The sequence below is a fragment of the Zonotrichia leucophrys genome, chromosome 10 (genome assembly GCF_028769735.1).
Source record: "Zonotrichia leucophrys gambelii isolate GWCS_2022_RI chromosome 10, RI_Zleu_2.0, whole genome shotgun sequence".
Classification (NCBI taxonomy): domain Eukaryota; kingdom Metazoa; phylum Chordata; class Aves; order Passeriformes; family Passerellidae; genus Zonotrichia; species Zonotrichia leucophrys.
The window spans coordinates 7,774,412-7,801,471 of record NC_088180.1 but is presented as its reverse complement, the minus strand read 5'-3'; the positions used below and the strand labels follow the sequence as shown (position 1 = coordinate 7,801,471).

Sequence of the window (27,060 nt, the reverse complement as noted above, 5' to 3'; positions counted from 1 at the left end):
CATCTTTGATGTAGAAACAAGGCCTTTTTATTAAAAATCTAATGTATACCAGGAAATGCTCTTATGAGTGACATTAATGCTCTAATGTTCATTTCTGTTTTGCAAAGCTCTCTCATTTGCATGCACAGTTGTTAATTGTTGATGACACCAGACCCACCATCCTTTGACCTCCTTCTGAGCTTTATTTCTGTTGCTTTATACACTGAGGTGGTACCCTTTGTAGATCATCTGAGTATGCAGCAGTGTGATTAATGATACATGTCTAAAATATTCCACAGTGGCCACAAAAACAGTTTCAAATAGGTGTTGTTGAAATTCCCTTTCTGCCATTCTAAATGCTGTTCATACATAAAAGTCAATGGGGTTAAATTAACATTTAATTAATTCACTGTGACACATGTATAGTGTTAGGCATATTCAAAAAGATACCAGGTCCATTGAAGTGGTCATAGTTGGACTAGGAATGAGAAGTACAGGGAATATGTGTTTAAACTTGCAGGAGTACAGGCATGTTTATTTTCTGTCTTACTAGCTGAGACCCCTTTCAATCTCACACAGCAGTGTAGAAGAGCACGTGTAGATCGAGCCTGTGCAGACATAGCTCTGTGTGGCAGAAATTATTCATGTATGTGGCCATACAGAATTAAAATATTTCTGTTCATATTTGGGTCCCTACAATGAAGTTATTTATTGGACATTGATGAGGAATCTGATCCCTCTGCCAAGCAAAGGAATGCAAAATACTTGTTTAGTATTTTAGGACTAAAATTTTAGGAAATTTTAGGTTAAGAATTAATAAATAAAAATTGTAGAGACAAAGTCTGTCTGTAAATGCATATTGTAGTAAAATTAAAGAATATAAAATTCTCAATAACATAAAGGGAAATTCAACTGCTTCTTCATTTAGACCATACATCAGAAGCAGCTGCTAGGCTGAATACCTTCAGCATATAATTCAAAACAAAACATTAAATACTCCTCAGCACTGATTTTTTTGAGTCTTTATTGTGTTGGGTATAAAAGTTCTGCCTCAACAGGCAATTCTACCTGTGCTGAGTCTCAGCACAGCAAAGAATTTAATAATGTATCTAATTACAGCGTGAGCATGCAGTAAAAACCAAGTCTCTATTGATCTCCTTTGCTGACATGACAATCTTTGCACTATGGTTCTTAATATTTGTGCACAGCCAAGTACAGTTTTTCATATGTTCTGCTCTGTTAGTTAGCCAGTCTTGGTCCAAAATTTCTGAAGATTCTTAATATGTCACTCTTCACAACCAAGGAATGATCTATAGGTGGGACTCCCATAGTATTTTCTCTAATAAAAATATATTCAATCTTGTTTTAACAGAGTAAGAAGCAAGAAGTTCCTAAAGAAGAACAGGGACCAACAACAAAGAATTTGGATTTCTGGGCACAGCTGATTACTCTGATGGTCACCATTATAGATGAAGATAAAACAGCATATACACCAATCTTAAACCAGTAAGTAATTACTTTCCCAAAAAAATTAAGAATCATGGATTTATTAAAATAAGTATAAGAAATACACCTGAATTAGAAGTTATATTTTAAATGGATTCTAGGTAGAGATTTTTATACAGAATATTGTATTGACATAGATTGATAAAAACTTAGTGCTCTGATAATGGAAAGAAAATCTTTTGGTTTAGGAACATTAAGGACTGGTGATATATGAGTCATCTCAAAACTTTAGGTAGCAAACTATGCTACATGAGATATAAATGGATAGAAGGGAAATGTCAGTGACATTTCAGTGCAAGGCATTTTCAGTGTGATGATATTGATGGTATGGGAGCATCATGGCACACATGGTGTTCAAATCTTGCTGAAACTCATTTAGGTATGGTTTCCAGGCATGTAATTGTAAAAAAAAAAAAATGAACTTCACAAAAAGACCCTATCTGAATTTATAATTGGCTGGCCAGACTGACTTGAAAATGTATGAAGTGGAGAGCAGTATCCCAGAAATGGAATTTCACTTCTCAGAATTGAAGATGTAGCAGATGAGAGAGGTACAATCAATAAGCAAGACAAATGAAATAATTTAAGGTTGATACATGAGTAGAAAACAGAGAAACAATTGATAAACGCAGGAAAAGAAGGCAGTGCTAGGCTTTGAACATGAAATATTTAGAAAGAGTGCAAAGGAACATGTTTCACATATTACAGCTGGAGAAATGGGCCTGGAACCAATTGAAATGTGACGTGATGAAGCCCTGGGGAAATTTTTTAGCTCCTTGGAGCCATTTTACAGAGAGATTGCAGAAAATCTGGGCATAGTCTGGCTGTGATGACTTCTGCAAAAGTTAACATTGAAACCTACATCTGTATTATGACTAAACAATTAATAGAGGTTTCTGCAATTGCATTTAATTGAATGCTCTGAAGGGGAGCAGGAACAATCTGGTTTTTTCAGCCAAAATAGGGTAGATACTAAAAGGCACTCTATACATTGAGATGTGCTTGTCTGTTGATAAAAGGTACTATTCTATTTATGGCCCCACAGGAAAAGTGGCAAAGAAACCTCCTGGTGATAACCAGAAGCTGAAAGACTTTGAAAGTCATTGACTTCTGACTCCTTCCTTTGTTGAAATAAATTAAATATCACTTCAGTACTGTATAATAAACATTTCTTTGTTAATTATTTGTTGCACTGACCCTATTAAGGAATAAGCTCTTACCCTATAGAGGAAAGAAAACACTTCCTGTTTACTCCATTTTTATGTCATAGTGCCAAGTTTCTCCATTAATGAAAGCTCAACCTTTTGTCAGACAGGCTATACAAATAATACAGTAAAATATATAATTGAGACAAAAACATGTATGTGATTCATTTCAGTCTCTTCATTGAAATTAAACAAGTGTAATTGTGGGTTAAGTATCCTAAACATTGTTCTAGCTCTATTTTTATACAAATTTGAGGGAGAAAGTAAAGGCATAAAGAACAGAGTTCCTCTAAGGGGATTAGTAGGTTCCCTGAAGTACAGATGAATGATTGTGTAAGAATGTGAAGAGAGAATCAGGAGTGGACGGAATTGGGACAGATTAAGGGAGAGAGCTTGTGTCTCTGACTTCTCCCTGGTTTTTGCTGTTGTTTTGTAAGTGAAAGAGTGAACATAGGGAATAACATTTCTTTTAGAAGTAGAGACATCAGAAGTAAAAGATGAAGAGGCTCTAGGTGGAAAAAACTTGAAAAACTGTTCAGAGTTGCTTTGGATATATTTTTTTTTAAAGAAAAGCTTCTCCTAACACAAAAGCAGCATGTAAAAACTGTTGAGACAGTAAGGCAGTCTCTTTCCCCCTGTTTACCCCAGAAAAGGAAATGGGTTAAAATAGATGAATGGGAAATATAACTTGAATAAACAAGAATCCTGCAAAAATATTACTCCTTATTAGAAATATATGGCTATGCAGTGTCTCAGTAGAGTATTCAGGCCTGCATCCATTTGAATCCTATTTTAGAAATGAGGTAACTGAAGATCCCCAGGAGAGCATTCTGATAAAAGTTTTCACAATTGTATAATATTGCTCAGAATTCTATTCCTCAGCCAGTTTTGGAAACCCTATTTTTATATCCACCTTAGAGGCAGAAATTACACTGTGATGGAGTAGTTTGAACTGTATCAGGTTATGAATCCAGATGAAACATGACATGATGGCCTCAGCAACACTGCAGCCGCTGACAGAACACACCAGACCAGCCAGTGGGAGTGTGGGGGCAACATGCAGTTCTTACATGACATGAGAAACTTGACAAGTTTGAGGGAAAAACATGGTCTGGTATTTATTTAAGTTATAAAATCTTCATTCTAGTAGTTAAACAATGTAAATTGTGTTAGAAACCTGAATCACAGGCAAATCCAGATCTTCCTGGCACTTCTAGATATCCAGTGAGGCAGGAGAAATTTCTATCAAAATAAAATATCTATTCTAATAAAAGGAACATCAAATCAAGGACAAAACCTTCAAGTTGAATATGCTTCTGTGTTTTGAAAGCAAGATCTAAACTTTGAGCCCCTGCCTTTTTTTTTTTTGCACATATACTCAGAAAAGTCCAGTTGTCACTGTAGTATAAGTTTAAGAAACAAGACAGTTCTAATGGGACTTTTAAATTTGTTCTTTACTGCTCCTCAGATCCTTGCAGTGTTAGGATCTGTTTTCTCTGTGATCACATTGTGTTCCACACGGTATGGAAAGGACTAACACATGAAATCTGCAGGAGCAGATCTCCTCATGCTGCAGGAGCTAGGATGTTTAATACCTCTGAGAAGTTGGGGATAGTAACTTATATTGTAGAAACAGCATAATTGTAACCTGCATGTCAGCGAGTTATGAAATATAGGCCAGTGGAAAAAAATTGTGGAAGTGAAAAAATCAGAGTACATTCTATCACGAATTGGGCTACATCAGGCCAACTTTAGAATGTTTCTTTCATGATAGAAAGTGTATCTGATGTGGTTGTGTCTTGATGCAGTGATATTCCTCATTACGAATTACACTTTATTCTGTGGTAGCATGTGAATGTCACTGATTTAATTGAATTTGTGAATATTATCCTGTGAACAAAGCTGTTCTCATTCTTTCACCATATCCACTGTAGCTTCTCATGTAACAATGTAACACTGACAGACCAGGTTAGTTATATGGACTATATACAGCACCTGTCTTGCCCATTATTTTTTATTCAGGGAAAGGAGTGTTAAAAATAAAGCTTTGGATAGATGGAGGGTAAAGCACAAAAATGTAAGAATAACTGAGCTCTTTGCTCACATTTAAATGGAATATATCTTTTCCAAACTCAAATAAAACTTTTGTCTTAAGAGTTAGTGAAGCAGAGGCCATGGCCAGCCCTCCACAGGTGGTGTGATCTATCTTCCTGCTGCATGCACAGCACAAAACTGAATGTATTCACCTCCTAGGACTGGTGAGATTTAGCACCTGGATGAGACTGTAGCCACCAAGTATGGAATATGAGCTTTTCTGGGAAAGTGCGTCTGAGGTTCAGAGGCCTTGATGTTCTCAAGATGTAGCAGACTGGAGATTTGGCAGCACAAATTATGAAAAAGCATTTTTAATTGTCATGATAGAATTTTCTGGCATTAGGGTTGAACTAGAGACATGCAGTACTGTCTGGGATAAATGCTTTGGGGGTTATATATGTTTCACTTATACATTGATTATTTTCATTTATTTTTTAAGCTGAGTTCATTTTCATTCCATTGATCTGTGGTTTTATATATTGCCCTTCATTAGAACTAGGCAATGAGAACTGTTTTCACTAAATTTTTGCTTAATTAAAATCAATAGAGTGAAGATATATGTGGCTGTCTTGTATATGCAATTTAGTATTTTTGGAAATACATAGATATGGTAATGTACAGGCAACATAACTCTTCTGGATAAACTGAGATTTTATATAGTTCCAAGAATGACATAGAAATTGGGAAAACTATGGCCTGTGGGGCAGTTATAACTGTAGCAAGAGCCAGCTAAATGACTGACACAAGCAGAACTCTGCTGGTTGTCCTTTTGCTTCACTGAAAAATGTGAAAATACATGGTTTTTACAAAGATTAGAAAATGTAATGTGTAGAGATTTGCATGAGAAATTTCTCTGATATTTTGCTCCTTATGGATCAAAATTTGAAGTAGTTTGAAAAAGTTTTCTTAACTAAAAATAAGGTGTTAAAATACAAATAATACAAAATACCATACTTATATAGATGCTTTAGTATTTGACCTTTGATTATCCCTTCCCTTTAATAAGACAGCTGCTTCTGTTACCATCTATCTTTATCATGTGGAATGTCCTGTGTGGTTCTGTTGTGCTTTGGCTTTGTCACTTCTCACATACAGTAAACTGCAAGGACACCCCTGGTAGTTCCCCTGTGCCCATGACTGGCAGCTGTGCAATGCCCACCAGTGAGAGGCATAAAAACTGGCACCAATTTTAGACTTCACCTAACTGAAGCCAGGTGGGATGTGTTGAACTAATTTAATCAACATTGATAATTGCAGTTTGTGTGTGTGTGTGTGTGCTTTCACAAGTTAAAATGCATGGACAAATCTATTTATCACTAATCAAACAAGTGCATTTTTATCAGGCCCAGCCTTGCCTTATGGCCAGCCTTGCAATATGCTCAAAAGACAGCGTCAATATTAAATCAGCTGTTAAATATTTCCTCAGAGCCACACCATCAAAGTTTAAGTCTGATGCTAAGAAAGAACTCAGAGTGGATTGGAGGTAAAGAAGTTAAGACAGTTGAAATGCATTTCAGTTTTTGAACAGAAATTATTTTTGTGGTAATAGAATTAATATGAAGTTCTTTAATTGAGCAGTCATTAGCATAAAGAGGGCTCAGTGAACTGAGCTAGCAACTGCTTCCTATTAGAGTGGCAGAGCTAATGAGCTGTTTAAGTACTTTTTCTTTGCAGATATGATCAGGGTCAAATAGGTCTCTAAAATGAATACATTACTTAGATCCTACTGCTACCACTTTAAAGTTGCACATAATTCTCATTCTTTCTATGTCAACAAGACCTTTAAAATTCTTACATTTTTACAGAAATTATTATGGAATATTTTCTGAATTTGATTAGTGCTTTACAAAAAGGTCAAAATACTTTGTATCCAATTCTCTGCTAGTATATAGTGTAATAACCTCCACACAAAAGCCACACAGCTCTGTGTATTTCCTCATTAACACATTCCCTTATTTTATGTCCTGGTGAACTGTGGGTGATTTGTGTGGCTCTCACTGCACCCCTGTGCCATAAACAACTGCTTTACCCTAGTGGGAGATTCTGTGTTCTACTTTCTGCTCTTCATCTGCCTGACCTGCCTGGCTCTGCCTCTGTGTCCTGAGAATGGCTCTTATTAATATCAGTTCCACACCTGCATTGGACAGCCCTTTTTTTAAGACCAAAAATGTGACAAAAACACAATGTTGATCACTAAAATGCCAGCTTTTGCTAGTTGCTAACAGTGAAAATGGTAACTCAAAGATCAAGGATTTTCTTTTGTGCTGAATAAGAAGCAACTGGGATCTATGAATAATTTGTGTAAAAGTACTTAACTGATAACAGCAGAAAGTATCTAAAAAGGATTTCTCAAAGATGACATGAAGCATGAGACCAAATCTAAAATTTTGAATCTAAATCTGCATTTCACTACTTGTTATAGTCTTTGTTATTTTATCCATACGTCAAGGTGGAAGTCTTGAGTGAATTGGATTCTGTGAGTGTATAAACCAATATAGCTTCACAGACAGCCTCACTCTTTTCCACTGTCAGAAGGGAATTAAGGAAAACCTGTGGCTGCTAAACATCTGAGCCAACTGTTTCATGTTCTTCCTAAGCCATCTGATTTAACTAAATTTGAGGAATCATCTGCAAGATAGATGAATGTTTCTTGATTTAAAAGTCATATGAATGAAGTTTTTATTTGAAGGTTGGATGGTTTATATAATTGTTACAGAACATAAGATACAGTAAGTGCATACTAGGGGAATTATTTTGTGGAAATATTTGCCTTTTTGTTGTGCAGCTGTAACTTCATTCCTAGCAGCAGGTGAACTGATGTCATGTGATTGATTGCAGGTTCCCTCAAGAGCTGAACATGGGAAAAATCAGTGCTGAAATCATGTGGACTCTGTTTGCCCAGGACATGAAATATGCTCTGGAAGGTAATTAGAACAAACTATTAATTTCGCTAGTGAGTTCAGCAAGACTGATTTGCACTGTAAGTGATACCAGGCATGAGATTTCTTTGTGTGATTAGAGCTTTCTGGTGCACTTGTTTAAGATGTTTGTGAGTTAGTGAAAAAGAAGGGTTATAAGGAATCAAATCATTTCACTGTGAATATATGAAGTTATCTGTGAAAGAAGCCCACAAAAGAATTGTGATTTGAAATGCTGCTTCTTAGATCTGATAAAAACCTTCAGTGTCCAAAGAGACCCACATGTGTTTGCTAGAGAGCATTGTAGATATTCCGATTTTTCTCACTAGCTGAAATTTCCTAACTTGCCCATAAGGAACATTTGTGGAATGAAATTATGGAGGAAGCACACACTTACAATTAAATCTTTTTGTGTTCAAAAGGCAGGATGTATTCATTCTAGTTCCAGCAGAATCAAATACAGTTTCATTTTATATCTTAAGATATTGTGGTTAACCATTGTTAAAATATATGGGGTTTTGCTATATAGCAGATTGTCTCCAACTAATAGCTTCAAACACACAATAAAATATAGTTATTGCAGCAAACCAAGTAAAAACACCTGCATGAAACTGGCATTGTCTTTAGTCAAGTCTGCTACTAACTACAGAGTAAGTCTAAAAAGGGTGAGAAAAAACACATGAGGTTGAATTTTAAAAACAATGCAATTCAACAGGCATAAAGGATTAAAAAACCCAAATATTTGAAGATACACTTCTATATTATTCTCTCCAGAATGTCTAATGGGATAATATCAGTGCAGTGGTGCTTTTGATAGCATGGCAGATTTTCATGATGATAATTGAAGTGAAAAGATGAGTGGCTAGAATGACTATTGGTGGAAGAACTGTTTTGTTCCTCTGCTGATGTGTTACTTTATTTTGTTAATTGTGTTATTTGAATGTGGAACTTTCTTACTAAGCAGAGCAAAAAGGAAGGAAGGTAATGAAAATATGTACAAACACAACAGAAGACATGAGACATCTTAGATGTGGGTAGGAGATGAGATGTTCAAACTATTGTTTCAAAGTGCTGTTCTGTAGTCATGTCAGAGTGAATCAGAAATGCGAGTTTGAGAAGGGATGTCAGGCAGATCATCCTTTAAGAGTGATCAGTGAAAGCAAAAGCTTCCAAGAGCTGAGAAATGTGAAGGCCATGTGAAAGCCACTGGTTTCACTTAAAGCATAATCCTGGTGTCATCAGGGAATCTTCTATCTGGAGAGGCTGTCAGTCAGGAGCAGCTATCAGAAAACTGCTGTTCAGTAACTCAGTGTTGTGATTCCCTTACCGATAGCACAGATTACTGAGGATTTCTAATAGTCACCAACTGCCACGACTTCATGACCTTGGGTGTGTAGTTATACTCTGCACATGGACATCCATCCACATGAGCACCCAGGGCTTTAGCCATTGAACTATAAACATTCTGCACTGCAAAGAAATTATCCACAAAACATCACTCACTCTATTTGTTCATTAGAGCACACTGATCACTCAAAAGGCAGCTTCAGAACAAGTCGTGGCTTGTTTATTGGTTGTAAAGAATAGAACAAGAAGCTCATAAGAAAGACTTAATTGTACAATATATAAAATGTTAGGACTGAATCAGGATTTTAAAATAAATTTTAATGTTAATATTAATCCTTATTCTGCAGAGAGAAATGTAGAAGGCATTTGACTTTTATGTTCCAGACCAGCCCCTGAATGTGGTCTCATTTCTGTGTTGCTGTGGATACTGACTTTCTGAGGAGAGTAAATGCCATTGTTGGCATTAGGAATTCTAAACTGCCCCCAAAATCATTAGTGAAACAGTTCCTGCGTATAAATAATAATTAAAGGAAAATGAAATTAGTATAAGTTATTATTTTGAAATTAGTATAAATTATTATAAGTATACAAAATTTCACCTTCTATGATTTCATTCCTAAGCAGGAACCTCGATAAATCTAGTAAAAAAATATAGATCAGTATACTGATCCTCTACCCAGCTTTGCTGGGATTTGAATTGTGAATTCTTTCAATAGATATTCTGCAAATGGGGTTTAACTCAGTTGTTGAGGGCAATAATATTTTTTTCTTTAGATTCTATAAGATTAGAAGCAAGCTCTTAAATATGTTCACAGTTGGTCCTCATGGTTTTAATGGAGTTCATTAAAATGCATTGCATTCTGCTATGCCACTCTCGCCTTCCAAGTTATTAACATAGGCTACCATCTGTTCATACCTAGTGTCCAGGGCTGTGATTGCAATCTTTCCCTACTCTAATTTAGTATTAATCTCCTGAAGCAGCATCTTTTGTGCTACAAAGTTGATTCCTTTCTGCATCCAATCAAGAAGCAATGAACTGGTCCAGCATTGTTTGCAAAAGGATTCCTCATGTGATAAAAAAGATTGGATTAGCTCATCCAAGATCCTGTTTCTGGTTTTACCCTCTTTTTTGTATTCACAAATATATCCAGCCACACCCATCAGTTTAAATTCAGGAACCAGCAAGACAGCAAAAATTGGAGCATCCACTTTCCATTGTTTTTCCCTTTTTCCTGAGCGCGGTTCAAAATGGCTGTTCAGGCTCTCTCCTCTCCCTGTAGAGCTGAATCCCTCCTGGATCTGCTCAGGGGGTGTGTGCACTGCAGGGCTGCTGCTCTCCAGTGCCCTCTGCCCACCTCCTCTTGTAGAACAGCCCAGCAGCCCAGTGAGAGGCACCCGCTGGCACCACACACCCTCTGCCCCTCTGCCTTCTCTCCTCCCTTGGTCCTTGGAGGACACCCCAGCACGGAGGCTGCTGCTGTGGCAGGGAGAGGTGGGGGGAGAGCAGCTGCCATGGCAGAGGCCTTTGGCTAGGGAAGAGCAAAGCCACGTCTCTGAGAGTACCAGGGCACTAAATGGCACTGGCAGAAGTGCTCAGGGCTTTGGTGAGGGAGGAAAGGCCATCCCAAAGCACAGTTCAGTCTGCACAGCTGCCAAGATCAGGGCTACACTGTGCCAAGCTGACATGCCTTGGAAACAAAACTATACTAAAATCTGGTATTGAGTTCATAATTTCATTCTAGATTTTCTTCCAATTGAAGTTAATTAAAATGTTTAGCCTTTGGATAGTGTTAAAAGTTTTATGCAAACTTTAACAAATTGAGTTCACACTAGTTATATTCCTTTTTTCTGGTTTAATGGATTATTTTCATGTGTAGATTTTGCATGAAAAAGGTATCACATGCTTCTGTTTGAGTGTTGTCTTCATTAGATTTTGGTCTCTTTGAAGTTTTTATTCTTCTTTGCAGGCTGTCCATGAAGCATCAGTGGTTTGCATGATACATTACAGGTTGTTGTTTGGCATTTAGTTTACACAAACATCTGATCTTATAGGATGGTAATATTTTTGTACTCTCTGATCCCCCAATTATTTCATATTTATGCTGCAAGAAAATGAGAACAGAGAGAGAGTTTTACCAACAGTGTATATGATTTGTTACTGATTTCATATGGTAAGAAATCTTTTTCTGTACAAGTATGAAGATGCAAAGGTTCAAAGACAATGAGAGAGTATAAGCTGAAATTATACATGCAATTGCAAAGTATCTTTTTTAATTTTTTGTCCTCAGAAATTTCTTTTCTCATATCTTTCAGATCTCTAACTTTTGAATAGGTCAGATCAAATGTCTGAAACTATCCAGTCTTTTAGAAAGAGAACATCCTAATTGCTGTTATTATGATAATCTAATTCTGGTAGTGGCCAGAAGTCAAGACCAGAATTAGGCGAGAAATTAGATGGCTGCTGTGTAAATAACAGCAACAGACAGTCTCCATCCTGCACAGCTAAGATGCTAAAGGCCTTATAAAAATAGGAAAAGGAGATTGTCATTCCACCATTTTATGCATTTAATTTAAGTTTGCTTTTCAAGTTTGCTGTTGTCTTCAGTGCTTAAGGAAATATTATTTTCCTGATTCTCTGACAGATACTTCATCCATGACAGAAACTGATGAAGTGATTTGAAAGAGAAGAGGCAGGTCCAGGAGTTGATGCTGAGCACAGAGACAGCATAGAAAAAATCCAAAAAAGGCTAATGCTGCCCAGAGAAAGGTCACGCCATTTGGTGGCAGATTTCAAGTCTATTTTCACTCTAAATTTACAATTTACAAAGTTCTCCTTAAGATGGAATATAGTGTTGGTTTAGAGGGAGGCTACAGAGGTGAGGGAAGGTGAGACTAAGGTTTTGTAAAGGACAAGAAGGCAGCATCCACAAGAATGCAGGATGTCATCACTATCAAAATATAAAACCTTTTTATTTTGTTCAGTCTCATTTCTGCATGGGCACTTATCTTTTCAGACACCTGAGGAATTAAGAGTCCTCTATGGCGACTCAGAGAGTCTGTGAAGGCAAAGTCAAGGAGATTACAGCTGGAGTTAGACCTTCCTTTGGCAGATAAGATAGCATGTTGCTGTGATTAGAGGAAGAGGGGAGTTAGAAATGTTCTTTACTCACCAAAACAGACAGGGATGTTGTTAACAGCAGGTACACTCTGTACATCCTGAGGGGCTGAGCTTCCTAAGTATGAGAATCCACCTGTCAAGGGCAAAGCAGAGCTCTCCAGGCTTGCCCAGAAAGCACCACAGCCACGCCAAATGACAATATTTTTCTGGCATTTATTAGACCCAGTAATTAAGACAGATGAAATGGACAAAACTGCTCCCAGGGGCTGAGTTAATACTTCTTCATATTATGCTGTAGCACTGTATCATCTTGCTTGGAACTACCTGAGAGATCTCTGATATGGCAAAACCTTGCAGTTGAGACTGTTATATCTATAATTTCCTTGTTCTCTAACCCATTTTCTTGGATTTTACACATTGAACCACCGTCAGAACAATGTACCACAGTACAAGTCTACAGTAATCTTAGTAAGTTCAAGTTTCTCTGTCTCTGTCTGTAGGTGTATTCATGGTGCCAGATTTGCTAGAAAAAATTTATTGCATCAGGGAATGCCTGTCTTCATTGTTCAGTCTTAAATTTGTCGCTCAATACTAGTAGTGTATATTGTCCTATATATTTAATAATGATAGATGTGTCCTTATTTATTCTTTTTCTAACCAATGACTATTACTCTTGTTCTTAAACACTGTTATTAGCTCTTACCCAGGTAATCATTTATTGTAAAAAAAAATGTATATAAACTTTTCCTGAACATTGCCTAATTGTGACAAAGGCAATTTTTTGTTAGTCAGCTTATACTGGTACCATCATGTTGGATAGGTTATGACTGATTAATAATTACAGGTTATTTATAGCTCACATGGCCCTGCCCTTTCCACAAATGAGTGAGCTGCAGGGAAAAGTGTTTTGTTCAGCCGATGGGCTGTGTACGACCTGTAGCAGCAGGGCCAAGCAAGACCTCCTCCAGAGTTTGTAGATATCTCAGACCAGAAGAATATGTTGCTGCTTCTTTCTTCTTGTCTTTGATTGCAATTCATTATCACCAAGATGATACCACTTTATTCCATCTCATGTTTGTACAAAAGCTGGACTTCTATCTTTTGTCTCAACTAATTTTATGGCTGGGGAAGAAAAACAAAAACCCCAAACAAGCAAAACCTCTAAGCAAAAATGTGACTTTTTCCTCTCAGACAGTCCCTTAAAGCATTGTTAAAGCTGCATCTGCTGGTAGGGGAAAGCTTTTATCCTTTTGTTTTCTTGAGGGCTTTCTTCCCCTTATCTCTGTCAGAGTGAAGCTGCATAATTCTCACACTGCAGCGGTGGAATGTAGGTGCTGCACCTCTTCCTGCATTCTGTGAGCTGATCACATAATGAATCCCCTTGTATTTTGGACTTCCTTAATTGAGAAACAGTGACTAATAACAGCTTTTTTGGAAAAGAAATACCTTTCTTTATCAACTAGAATACAATATTTGAGTTAAAGAAAATCAAAAATAACAAGCAACGCTATCTTTAATCATGCTGATTTTTACTAAGACACTGCTTTAAAGTTTTCCTCACACAGCAGCTGTTCTTCTCCTAGTTTCTGTTTTCTTATATTGAAGACTCAGTCTTTTACTTTCAGGACTGTTCCATAGAGTTTTACTTGTGTCTTTTTCTCCTCTAGAATCTGAGGTCAATTTCCTCTTATGGGGAAGTGCATTAGTTCCAAACTAAACATTTGATACTGCTTCACTGCCAGGAGAATAGGATAAATCTGTTAAAACTGCTTGTTTCCACATTATCTTTTAATAAGCCTTAAGTGCAGTTTGCTGGGTGAGAATTAGAAAACACCTCTCTGGTTTCGCCTTTGCAGGCAGAGCCAAATTGAACACAGGTAATTATTTAAGTGCAGCCTGGCATTTATCTTCCTGCTGGATTCTTCCTGGTTTGTACTTCATTTTACTAATTGCTTGTAAAATGCAAGCATGCCTGTTTGATAAGGTTTTATGCTCACTTTGCCTACTAGTGATGAGGCAAAGAGCACAGAATCAGATCTTTGTGGAAAAACACATTGTTTAAAAAATTAAGCAATAAGTAGATGGAAGAAACCTATCACAAAAATTACATTGCAGATGCAAAGCTGAGTATTCAATAGTTAAGTTCCAATGCTATTGAAGTGCTCTTTGTTACCTTTATTCAGTTTTCTATCCCAGATTCAAGCATTATGCTATCAAATCATAAAAACATGGAATGGTTTGGGTTCAAGGGGACCTTAAAGATCATCCACTTCCAACCCCCATGTCATGGGCAGGGATGCCACCCACTACACCAGGTTGCTCAGGGCACAATCCAGCCTGGCTTGAGCACTTCCAAGGATGGGGCATATATTCTCTGTTTTGCAATTTTTATTCATATTAGAGTTTTATGAGAGCTTAATCAATATAAATTGGATTCCTATATTAGTATTGCTTTTCTTCTTTTATTACTTCATTATTTTTGTTACTTTTATTGCTTTCTTTTTTTATTACTTTGAATAGATGTTGAAATATCAGTACAAAGTATTTGAAATTTCAATCATATTCTTCAGAACTAGGACTTTAATTATCATCATATCAGATAGGATGGACTATTTCTTCTGCTTCATTTATAGCTTCCATTTCCTTATGCATTCCATGGTCAATAAATATACAAAGCAAGAATTCCATCAGCTGTAAAAATCACAGTTCCGATTATTCCACTCACTGGAAGTAAGTGCTTATTTCTTTTTGTATTCAATACAGAATTTTGTCTCCAAATGTTTATTCTTTGAATATTGTCTATTTAGTATCATGGTATGTAAATTTCAATCTGATAGAATATTGAAGGGTGAAATTTATACTGAGGTTGATCTTATTCATTTACTTGTATTCCTGGCATTTTTCTTTTCTCTTCAGCAAGCAAAACAGAGAAAGTTTATGCATTATCAAGCTGCACATCTTGCATTACCCGTTTGGTGATAACCCATCCACTTTTCTGGAACTTTTGTGGAAGTATTTGGCTTTGGAAGTAGTAATTAATTGATGAGACTAATAGAAGTAATAAGGACTATAAAGAAGCAGTAAAAAATCAACTGATTAATGTTAATAAAATATCAAAGTTAATTTGCCTAAGTAATCTGAAACACTTAGGCAGTATAACACAGTAGGTTAAAAATGTCAAATGCAACGTTTAGAGTAGAAGATAGGGTAGTTTGTAGCAGGTTCATACATCCCTCGTGATATTACGTGTTGCATCTCTTAAGTAGTGTATGACATTGGTGTTTGATGCCCTTGAAGTTCCCATGAGACATTTATCTCTCCCAAGGAACCATGTACATCTCTGCCTTTTCTGACACCGAGCAGGTGCCCCTGAGCTCTGCTGCACCTGCTGTGAAATGTCAGGCAAAGCAGAGCACTGAGCACACGGCCTCCTGCGTGGAGAGCTTCTCCTTGAATGTAAAGGGCAATGTCACATCAGCTTTTACAGTGCACTGCAGTAACCCAGGGATGGATTAGCAGCTTCCACTGCAGGCAAGAAGATGAAAAAGGAACAGTGAACATTCTTCCTCACCTTTCAGAATATGACAGCCTGTCTTCCTTCCCTGATCTCTGTCACAGAATCACAGAATTTCCAGGGTTGGCCAGCATCTGTGGAGACCATCCAGTCTAACCCCTCTGTCAAGGCAGGGTCACCTGGAGCAGGAATGTTTCCAGGAGGGTTTGGAATGTCTCCAGAGAGGGAGGCTCCATGACCTGCCTGGGAGCTGTTCCAGTGCTCTGCTACCCTTAATGGAAAGTTCTTCCTAACATTGAGATGGAACTTCTTGTGTTTTATGGCCATTGCTTCTTGTCCTGTTGCTGGGCACCACCACAAAGTCTAGCACCCTTCTCTTGGTGCCCTCCTTGAGACATTTATATGCATTAATGAGATCCACCCTGAGTCCTTCCTTCTCCAGACTAAACAGGCCCAGCTCCTGTCCTAAATCTCTCTTCATAAGAGAGATGTTCCAGACCTCTCATTGTCTTTGTGGCCTCCACTGGACCCTCTCCAGTAGCTCCTCTGTCCAGATGGAAATAGGACTCCATAGTAAGGAATCTTTGAAGAAGATCTACAACGCCTTTCTTAATTTATGCATCTTGCCTTAATAAGTGTACTTGGTCTCTTTTTTCTTCATTTTCCCAGTTGCACAGCTTCATCGCCCCCCAGATATGTTCCAGGTACAGTCCATTGTGTTTGTGAACTGTCCAAAGATATTTTGATAAAAATTTTCAAGTAAAAGCAGAGAAAAGATTGTCTGTTGTAAAAGATACAATATATTTTTTAAAGGAGCATTAGAGGGGGGTTAGAGATAAATGTAATCGAAAAAGGAGGGAATGACAGAAGTTTTTCAGGTTTTGGTTTATTATATTCAACTTGACACAAAGAGCCCTTTCAGAAAGGTCAGTAGTATTTCACATTATAAAAATTAATGTAAATTATACATTATTATCAATTAGTAGTGTTCTACTGTGTATTTCAGTTAATACCCAGTGACTTCCATTGCCTTTAGCAAAGTACAAGAATCCTGGGATGAGATTCTAGTGGAATGTAACGTTTTCTTCTAAACCAGTGACAAACTATGAGTTAAATTTTTTCTTCATTTGTGGCCTGTATGCTGTTGCATTCATACAATCAGAGGCTTCAGGTTTCTTTCAGCAGTATAGAGATTAAATCTAGAGCACTATAAGCATAAAAGAGGCTGTGGCATAGCAACTGCTCCTGTATTGTGGGGAAATGGCACTGGGATCAGGTGCATTGAACATTAACTTCTGATTTTATCCAAAACAGAGGTGCATCATTCAGTGTAACATTTCCACAGTGATTCAGAGGGAGGAATACCAATGCATACCCCATCCATATCATTCCTTACTGGAGCTTTGCTTCCTCTAGCTGTACTCAGTTTTGTGTTCCCAATTACCCTTCCCAATTATATGACTGCAAGTTTGGAACTAGGAGGTTTTCTGAAACAGCAGTTCTGGAAGAAATAGATAGCAGCTGGCAGTCTCTAGAAAGATTGGTAGGTAATTATTGCAAATAATATGGAATTATGTCACAATGGTTGAGAATAACAGCTGAGTTTTGATGGGAAAATTTGCAGCTAATCCAAACACAAATCCCATATGCTTAGTCTCAACCATTTCTGTTTAATAAACTGTAGAGCAGTAGAATGCATGTCAATTAAACAAGCTGGTTGTAATGAAATTAATTTACTACACATAGATATTCTTTATAGTAGTTATTAATCCCTGAAACATTATTTATAAAGCCTGAAAATGGTTTGGTTTTTTTAGAAAAATCTATTTATGTGTATGTAGTCAATTTGTTAAATTTTACAGACTAATTTCCTTGAAGTTCTTGTTCATAAAGATTTGAAATATACTTTAAAACCATATTATTAGAATCTTTCAGGCAGCTTAACTATATGTTTTTACAAAAATATTGGCTTAGAAACTGCTGTAGAAAAAAACTTGCTCTGAGTTTTTGTACCCAAATAAGGAAAATCAGAGTTGAACAAAATATCACTTTGATTATCTGAATATTTAACATGTTCATCTTTTATGAAGGTTTTTAGATTACTCTTTTTTCCTTTTTTAGCAACTAATACATATCAAAAATTACGTGGAAACTCAGAGTGATGTTATTACCTCAAGGTTAAAAAGAAAAAAGGATTCTGCAGTGAACAAGATTCTATTCCAGTTTGTTAAATGATAATGTCCTTAATGTCATGTAGATATTTCTGCTTAGTGAGTCATCATTATGACTTTTATTTGTTGTTTTAAGAAAATCTTCCCAGCTTTCTTCAGCAATTGCTGGAAACATGAACAAAAACTCAAGCATGATTCCAAAGTACTGTTGTTTGGTTAGGCCCGTGAGGAAAGTACCTTGGATTATAATCCTTCCTATTATGTTTCTTTATAAATTTTTCTCTAAAAGAACTGCTGCCTGCAATTAAATTACATGCCTGATACAGCATCACCAGGGCTGTGCTGATTGCATCATACACCAAGTTCTTTTCCATATATTAATGCATTCCCTGTAATAGCTTTTAAAAACAATCTCTGTTCATTCTTGAGTATACAAATAACACTGGAGCAGATTTTATCTCTTTTCCTTCAGTGCTGTTGCTTATTGGAGGTCTCCTTAAGGGGGTTCCCATCTCTGTGATTGGTAGCAGTGAGATGGAACAATTCCATTCAGTTTTCAGTGTGGTTGCAATGACAGTTCCTCTTGTGAAAGCACATGTGCATTACAGCATCACCCCTAAGGAGATATTACCCCCCTACCCCAAGTGGCATCAACAATGTAAAAAAGTTACACTTGCTGGATCTGCAATTCCCAAAAGTAGCTGAAGTGCCCCATATAAACAACTAAATTTACAGATGTTACAGTTTACAAGAATCTTACCAGTATTTTCTCATTGCTGCATGACGCAGTGATATGCATATGCCAGCATGGGAACTGAACGTGACCTCTTTATGAAACTTATTAGATGAGTAGATGCTATTAAAAATATGCTGCACTATAAGGAATGTGTCAGAAAAGGAGCAGCACAAAATAAAAAACATTATCAGCATTAGGTTTGCTATACTGGAGATTTCCTTACCTAGAATCAGTTATGAGAATGGTCAGGTATTTCTGCCATCATCTCTCCTGAGAGCACATTTGCACACAACTGGCAGGTTTAGTGCCAGACTGACTCTGTAGGATAATAATTTTGCAAAGCAAGAGTGGAGTTTTTCAAAAAAAGTTATATTGTGCAGCTACTACATCTGTCTTCCAGAAAGCCCAAAATGGATATGTCTGTATAGGGAAAAATGGCACTAGCTTTCTCTGCAGGAAAATAGACAGAGATTTCCAAAATGCATCCAGCTATCCTGTGCTCACATTTATATCAGCTTGTGCAAGATGTTCAGAAATTAAGGAAGCAATCTATTGGTCCTGATCTAAATTCAGAACACCTACAGTGATGTTGCTGCACTTTGCAACCAAAATCCATGGTTGCCATGGATAAACCCATCTATTATCCAGTTAAAACTGTCAGCTGACTCATCTGGGCACCTGTTTGCTCCCTTCTTTGGTTTATATGAACTGAAGAGGTAAAAATGCATGGATACACAGGACCTCATATGTCCTGTGAAGTGTTTGCTGATTATGGAAAATAGATTTGTAGAAAATTTTCAAAACTTGACAGAAGGCTCACATAGTATATATTTGTGTGTAAATTTTGAGATACATCTGTTCTCTTTCAACAATGTCTGACCTATATGGTAGTATTTCTAAGAAATGTTGACTTAGAAATACTACCATATAGGTCAGACATTGTTGAAAGAGAACAGATGATGTTCTCATACATTCATGTCAGGGATTCTGGATGTATTTTTCACTTATATGTATTCTCCAAGTAATATCCTTGGAGACTTCAAATATTCTCTACAAGGCATAAAAGCCTGCAGAAAAAAAATCAGTTATTCCTGCATTACTTTTGTGCTCATTTTTAATGTATTATAAATCTTAACCTTAAAAAGAAAATATTAGTGATTGGTATGTGTAAGTTGCACCCTCCTGGACAAGTTTGCCAATTAGTGGCAGTAGCTCATTTCTAAAATTGAAATAAGCATTTCTTTGGCTTGTGATACTGTAGCAAACATTCTCAAGTTACATTGTATAATCTAGCAACCCATTTATTGAAAGCTTGAATGAAAAAAAAGTGCTATTCATTTCAGAAATTCCATTCTTTTGGGATGCAGTCTAGGACAGATTTATAACAATGACTTAAGCAGCAGATGTGCAGTGGATTTCATAGAAATAATATCATTTTTGTCAGTGAAAGGCTGGTCTACCTTGTAAGAATACCTTTTATAGAGCAAATGTCTAGCTTTCTGTACTAGTTTATGAAAAACCTGCTATCTAAAAAAAATGATTCCTCAGAACCATGATAGAAGGCAACATCTTTCTCTCTGTGGTCCTGTTTAATGCTAGTAACAGTGATACTGTTCTGCGGAGAGTTTGTAGTACTCTCAAGTAGCATGAACATGAATAAATGCAATATTTAGACAGAAACTGATTTAGTGATTTTTCTTGAGTGTGATGGAAAGGCAGTGAAGGTGAAAATGCTACTGCAATGCTAAAAAGGCAATAAAAGCCCTCAGGGGCACTTTATAAGTCAATTTGCACAAAACTTAGTAACTCACTGCATAATAAAATACATCTGAAACACTTGTTGGATGGCATGGTGTGCTACTGGAGTGCTGATTTGGCATAATAATAAAACTAAACATTTCCTTCTAATGTAACTGGCTAGATCTGAAAACACAGAATGTGTCATTCACAGTGCATTTTCACTGACAGACAATCCAATGCTACATTCAAGTGTATGACAGAGGATGAGATGCTCCTGCTGTTACAGAAAATTAGGTTCCTATCCAAATATATGAGATTTATACAATGCTGTGTTGCAAAGCAAGCAGAAGTAAGGAGCAAAAAGGAGGTTTGAAACTGGTAACTTCTTAATACCTAATATTTACACAAGAGCATAATTCCTGCTGAGTGCCTGTATTAGGCCATTTTTTAAGGGAGCTGGGAAAAGAAATTACTCTTTTCCTTAGAGAAGGAAGAATGTGCAAGTGACATCTCAGACAGATGAGATCTGTGGAGATTTTAGGAAGCTGTGAGCAGTAAACAAAGGTATGATTATTCTGCCCAAAACTTGTGGATCCCTGGTTTCATGCTGAGGGAGAAGGAAATGAAAGATTTGAGTAAGGATAAAGAGAGAAGGAATGGAGCTGTCCAGGTCTGCGGTGGCTGGGTGAAGAATGCAGAGCATAGGGTACAAGCTAAAACAAGATCAAAATCCTGGAAGAAAGATGGACATTTGTTCCAAAAAAATTAAATCAGACTTTAAAAATGCAGAAAGTGGTTACAGGTGGCTGCATGATTTCTGCCACCCACCTCCATCTGCATATTCAGTATGTGGAAAACACAAGGACACCGAGAAGGTGAAGTCCATTTGACAAATTTCAAAAACGCTGTTAAACCATCTTCTCAACTTGTGCCATAAATCAGATGCCTGTAGAGCTGTGGAGTTTTCTCCTCGTTCTTTCTCTTAACTCTGATAAATGCAGCTTTCACAGATTCCTGTAGGACTGGCATTTATAGCTGTTACTTCCTCTGGCTACTACACAGCTATGGTTGTCTTTTCTAGCTTGACACACAAAAGCTTCCTAACCATTTTGTAACAGCCTAAGAAGGATCTAAAGAAGGGGAAGTCATCAAATTTGTGCGGTTTTTCTCACTGCAGTGAAGAGATGGAAGAAGCTTCATTTGTGGACTGGTCTTTAGTTTGTTTTGTTTTTCCTAAGGGTACTCAGATCCTGAAAATTGAAATGCTGGGTATTACTACATTGACAAAAATCAAACCAATTATGCTTTAAAATGCGAGTCCTGTGTTATTATGTCAGCAGTGCACTGAGGCTCAAGAATGTTATTTACTGTTAGAACGCTATTAAGTGCTTTTATTTCCACTCCTTCTATTACAGAACATGAAAAGCAGCGATTATGCAAAAGCACAGATTATATGAATTTGCACTTCAAAGTGAAATGGTTTTATAATGAATATGTGCGAGAGCTCTCTGCTTTCAAGGATGCAGTGCCTGAATACTCTCTGTAAGTGCTGTTTTGGGGAGGCTTCCATGAGGCTGGGCTTCATGAAGGGTTTATTTTGGTCAAATATTTCTGCTCAGGTTTGTGCAAGATCTCAAGGTGTGTAGCACCAACTACTTTTTGCACTTCCTTCTCTTTAATTCTTGATTCTATCAAGTGAAAGGGTCCAGGTGTTAAATGTGCAATTAGCTATTTCATAGGTTTCTACAGTTGTTGTAACTCCAGGTCTTTAGAGATGACAAAATGACAAAATGCTTTGGTGGGAAAATGTCTGAGGAAAGTGATTTTGCATTTGTTTTATAACCAAATTTGGATAAAGCTGTAATGCTAACAGGATACTCTACTGAAGTAATTCTTACTGGGTCAGGTTATACTCAGCTACTGGTTTTGTTTTCACCTGCCTCCCTGCAATAAATATATTCAGTCCTGTCCTTGTATCCGAGCTATCCTTAATCTTCTGCAAGTCTGCTGTTTACTGAGATGGTTTAAACAGCTGACTTTTACTAAAACAAAGTTATATACAAGTTATTTTATATGCAAATAAAAATAAATGTTACCAAAGAGCCAATATTGATAGAAGGTGCATACCTACCATGCTTCACTGGTAGAGAATTGGCTACTCCTAATTTTATATCACCAGGGTACACCAGTGAGAATATTGTGAAACTTAAGCCTGAAAAGCCTTTTGGTTGCTGCAGCATTTTGGTGACAAAAATTTTTCCAGAGTTGTTGAAGTCTTTAGCAATTACAGCATACCTGAAAACACAGGGTGCTGAACTGCTGGGTATTATAAGATTTCTCCTCTTTATGAAATCTACCTACTTTACTTTACAAAATTGCTTTTAATTTTCAGGTGGTTTGAACCATTTGTCATACAGTGGCTGGATGAAAATGAGGATGTCTCAATGGAATTTCTCCATGGAGCACTGGAAAGAGACAAAAAGGATGGGGTGAGCCCTTACTTTTTAAAGAAAAGAATAAATAAAGTATCAATACATATATTATTACAAAACCAGAAGTACATTTGGTCCCACAACATTTTTCTTAGACTTCAAGAGATAACAACTTTTGGAAGATACCTTACAGAGAAATTCCTGTTCTAATTCCCTCTGCCTGAATCCCCACAGAATTCATTCTATGGTATAATTTCATTAACCTATGATGTGATAATGATGTCATGAAAGAAAATTCTCATTTTATTTTTAAAAGATTCAAAAGTATCAGAAAAGAAAAAAAAAACACATTTCTTAGTATCACCAGGGAGACTTCTTTTTTCCTTTATTACTTTTTATGACTCTAGGATGAATTTCAAGTATAAGAATCAATGAATGCATTTTTGATCTCTGAACAAATATTAACGTTTGAATGTTCCTCTCTAGTTTCAGCAAACATCAGATCATGCCCTTTTCTCCTGCTCTGTGGTTGATGTCTTCACACAGCTCAATCAAAGCTTTGAGATTATTAGGAAATTGGAGTGTCCTAATCCAGAAGCACTATCTCATTTAATGAGAAGATTTGCAAAGGTAAATTAAAGTCAATGCATCTCAACTAAGCTTCAGAGAGAATGACACTGAGTTGCCATGCACCTAAAAGCTAAGGGATTCCAATGCTTTTTAGAATCAGGGATCCTAAGAAAGACATGCTGTCTGTGGCTTAAGGCTGGGTTTTGTCTACTTTGTCAAAATGGTTTACCAGTTTGAGAAGTTCTATCCTCTCTGAGATTTCACATTTATGTATTTTATACACATATGTATGCATTGTTATCTTGCTAAGAACCAATTGCAATTCCATTCAGTGAAATGCAATTAGCTAATTATGCAGTGCAAGTAAAGGAAAAAGTCAAGGTATGGCAATAAAGTATTTTTGTTTGAAATCTTGATGTGGTAGTTATTCACCTGCTGCTTGATAAACTCAACCCTGCCAGCTTTCTATTTGGATAGTTACATTTCCTCACAAGCTCTGAATTTCCATTATAGTCCTGCTGGCTTCAGAAAAGTTCACATTTACATTTAATTCTTTTCTTTCATTGCAACAATTCTCCATTTGCAGGGTTCTTATTTACATGATTATTGTAAGGTAACTCATATTGCCAGGCTCTGAACAGTGCTCCTTTTGTCTTACATTTCCATTATATTTCTAGTCTACGTATTGTCACCCTGGAGGATTTTTTGAGCTTGCTACTGTTCCATTAATTATGTAGTACATTGCAAGGAGAGGAGTTCTCAGTGCTTCTCAAAAACAGTAGTGCTAAAATTAAACTATCTCTGCTATTGAAGATTGCTTTACAATTAGATCTACCCACCATCTGCTGTGCAGGGATTGAAAATGTGCTCACAGGATTGTTTATATTATATCTAAAAAATATAATACACTATGTGTGCAAGCACCTGTAAAACCTATCATTTAAACCTTTTTTTTTGTTATTTTCGGTTTACATTATGAAATTCACCATTTAAAAGACTCTTCTCCTCTTCTAGACTATCAACAAAGTACTTGTTCAGTATGCTGCAATTATTTCAAGTTACTTCAGCTCCTATTGTGATAAAGAAAATGTGGTGAGTAAGAAGCTGTGGCTTTTTTCTGCCTCAGAAATTGCCTTTAAATGACTTACTGTACTTTTTGAAAATGAAGTCACTTCTTTATATGAAAAAACATGAATGGAGGGAGGTCAGCATGTTTTCCTAGCTGCTTACTGTGATGTGTAAAAAGCTGCAATAAGTGAAATTAGTTAAGAATCCTAGTTAATAATTTCAGTATTAAAGTTATAAAACAATTACAACATGGCTACAAACGTGCAGTGGATAACAGCCTAATACTGTGGTGAACATGGTGAATGTATCTTCATCTTGTTTCTCAGACAGAAGTCAAGGTCTTTGTTTAGGGTTTTCACTTGGCATTGCCTCTCTGTATCAGTTTGTGCACTGGAGAGTTTCTAAGCTCCCTATTCCCTGTGTGCAGGGGTGTCTGCTGCTGCTGCTCACTGTACATTAGCCCTGCAGAGAGGAGGAGAAAATTGTGCTGTTTGTTGCCTCACTGCTTACAAGGGAGTCCCTAATGAAGGACCAGATTGCCATGGACTCAGAAATAAATCAGAAATGGACACTAAAGATGTAGTTGAGCAAATGGAAACATTTTCAATACTTTAACAAGACCAAGGAAAAGTATTCTTGGGAACTGGCTTTTCAATGTTATTGATATTCAATCAAAGGTAGTTCTCCCATGGCAGACAGCTTTTAGCAGCATGTCTGTTGTATTTGGTAGTGTTTTGTTCAGCTGTACCAGCCTGCAGTTAGATCAATAACTGCAGCCCCATCCTCACACTGTTCACCTGCAATGGTACAGCCCTCAGCCCGTCTCAGATCTTGTCCTTGTGTCACATCCTGGCCATGACATCTGCCAGTGCTCTGTATAGTTAGGGCCAGTGTCATGGTCTACAGGTCACCAACATACACACAATAATAGGATTTAGAAAGACATCTACTGCAGCTAAATATCAAATATTGAGAGTTCCTATGAATTTAATGGTAATATTAAGTAAAGCTCACTGCTTTCATGAAGAAATGAGTTCGAATAAAGCATTGAATAGTCAAGTCTGTTTGTGCAGTCTTTTGGCCTATCCAGTGGGAGGTTTTAATTATTAGAGTGAATAATTTCTGAAGTCATTCTCAAATACCTATCTTTATTAAGGCTTTAGATGAAATTAATCTCATTATGAATTAAATAGTGTCTTGGGTTGGAAGGGACCTTAAAGATCATCTCCTTCACCCCTCTACTGTGAGCAGAGACACTTTCCATTAGACCAGGTATAAAGTATTGTATCAAATGCCTTTGATGGACATAACTTTTTTTAACAGAATTTGCCTTACATACTTTTATCTTATTAAAAATCTATTTGATCTGTTAATTTCAGCTACAATAAATGTTCCTCTGCAATAAAGTTAATAGAAGAGATTAAAATGAATACATTTTATTATTCAAATTAGATTTGGCATTCTTTTTCAAGTTAATACTTGTAGTAATCTAACCAAACACTATACAAAATGTGCATATAAACTAATCAAATAAAAGCATATCAAAGATGCTTTTCATAAAGGTATTTATCTAATGTATAAACAGCCTCTTATCTTCCACCTTCTGTCAGCATTTACAAACAAATATGGGTTATGCTATTGTACCTGCCATCCTCTTTTTCCTGTTGCATCTGTCTGATTCCTGTAAACTGCTGCACAGGCTATTCTGAAGGGTAGGAGATAATGAAATACAATGAGAATGTTTTTAAGTAATGTTCTTTACCTGACAACAATAGCAAAGTTTTCATTGAGCCAAGGTAGGCTTAGGCTCTGAAAGAGCCACCTGAGCCAGCCTCAAAGCAAACTTTGAAACTGCTTTTCTGTCAAATGCTTCTCTCATAGCTCCAGTGTATTGCCAAAGGTAGTTGCATTTGTTTGGAATAAAAGGAACAAGATGTTACATTCAGCTACTTATACCCCCATCACAAATCATAATTCTCATAATTACTGATTTGTGATATTGCAGATAATTTCCAAAATAATTCCTTTGTTAGAAGTCAGGAGATAGTACAGGAAAGGAGTATACAATCTTAGTGATTGTAAATTAATGGAAGGTAGACAAACAAGTAGAAGGGGCGTTTGTGGATTTTTCAAGAGCTGAGCAAAGAGGTGACATTTCAGCTACACAAAGCCAGCCGCATTCTGTAGGAGGAGAAGCAGCACGCTTCATTGGGAAGGAATAATCTAAGTAGTAAGAAGTTAGACCAAATCTCTTTTTTTCTTTTTCTTCTTCAGTTGAGAAGGACTCTGACACCAAATTCCTAAGAGAGTAATGTATTAATAATTAAAGCTAAATCATGTTATTGAGCCCATCATGCTTCAGCTCTGCATTGGAACATGCTATTAACTAGAAAGGTACAAATGAGTATCAATCATTGTAATAATTCCATCACCATCTTGTTGACTGAAAAAAAGTATACATGTCTTATTGAAATGCATTTCCTCAGTGTCTAAATTAGTCCAGTCACGCACTAGAACACATTGGCCTTGGCCAGCTACAATTCTTTTGGTAAGTATTGTCTGATTACTTCATCTGCACCATAGCAAACCATCATATAAAGTTATCTAAGTACACAAGAGTCTAGTAATAGATTCTTTCTTCCATTATTTTTATAACTAGCTC

General features: G+C 36.7%; 1 protein-coding gene across 3 annotated transcripts in view; it reads left to right on the top strand.

Moving 5' to 3' along the window:
- Window positions 1-27,060, top strand: part of UNC13C (unc-13 homolog C) — a 131,673-nt gene that overhangs the window by 74,787 nt on the left and 29,826 nt on the right. For all 3 annotated transcript variants that reach the window (XM_064722627.1, XM_064722628.1, XM_064722626.1), the window contains exons 17-22: window positions 1,352-1,485; window positions 7,623-7,708; window positions 21,744-21,870; window positions 22,721-22,817; window positions 23,247-23,390; window positions 24,345-24,422. In XM_064722627.1, coding sequence (XP_064578697.1) covers window positions 1,352-1,485; window positions 7,623-7,708; window positions 21,744-21,870; window positions 22,721-22,817; window positions 23,247-23,390; window positions 24,345-24,422 — 666 coding nt within the window. The remainder of the gene's footprint in view (window positions 1-1,351; window positions 1,486-7,622; window positions 7,709-21,743; window positions 21,871-22,720; window positions 22,818-23,246; window positions 23,391-24,344; window positions 24,423-27,060) is intronic.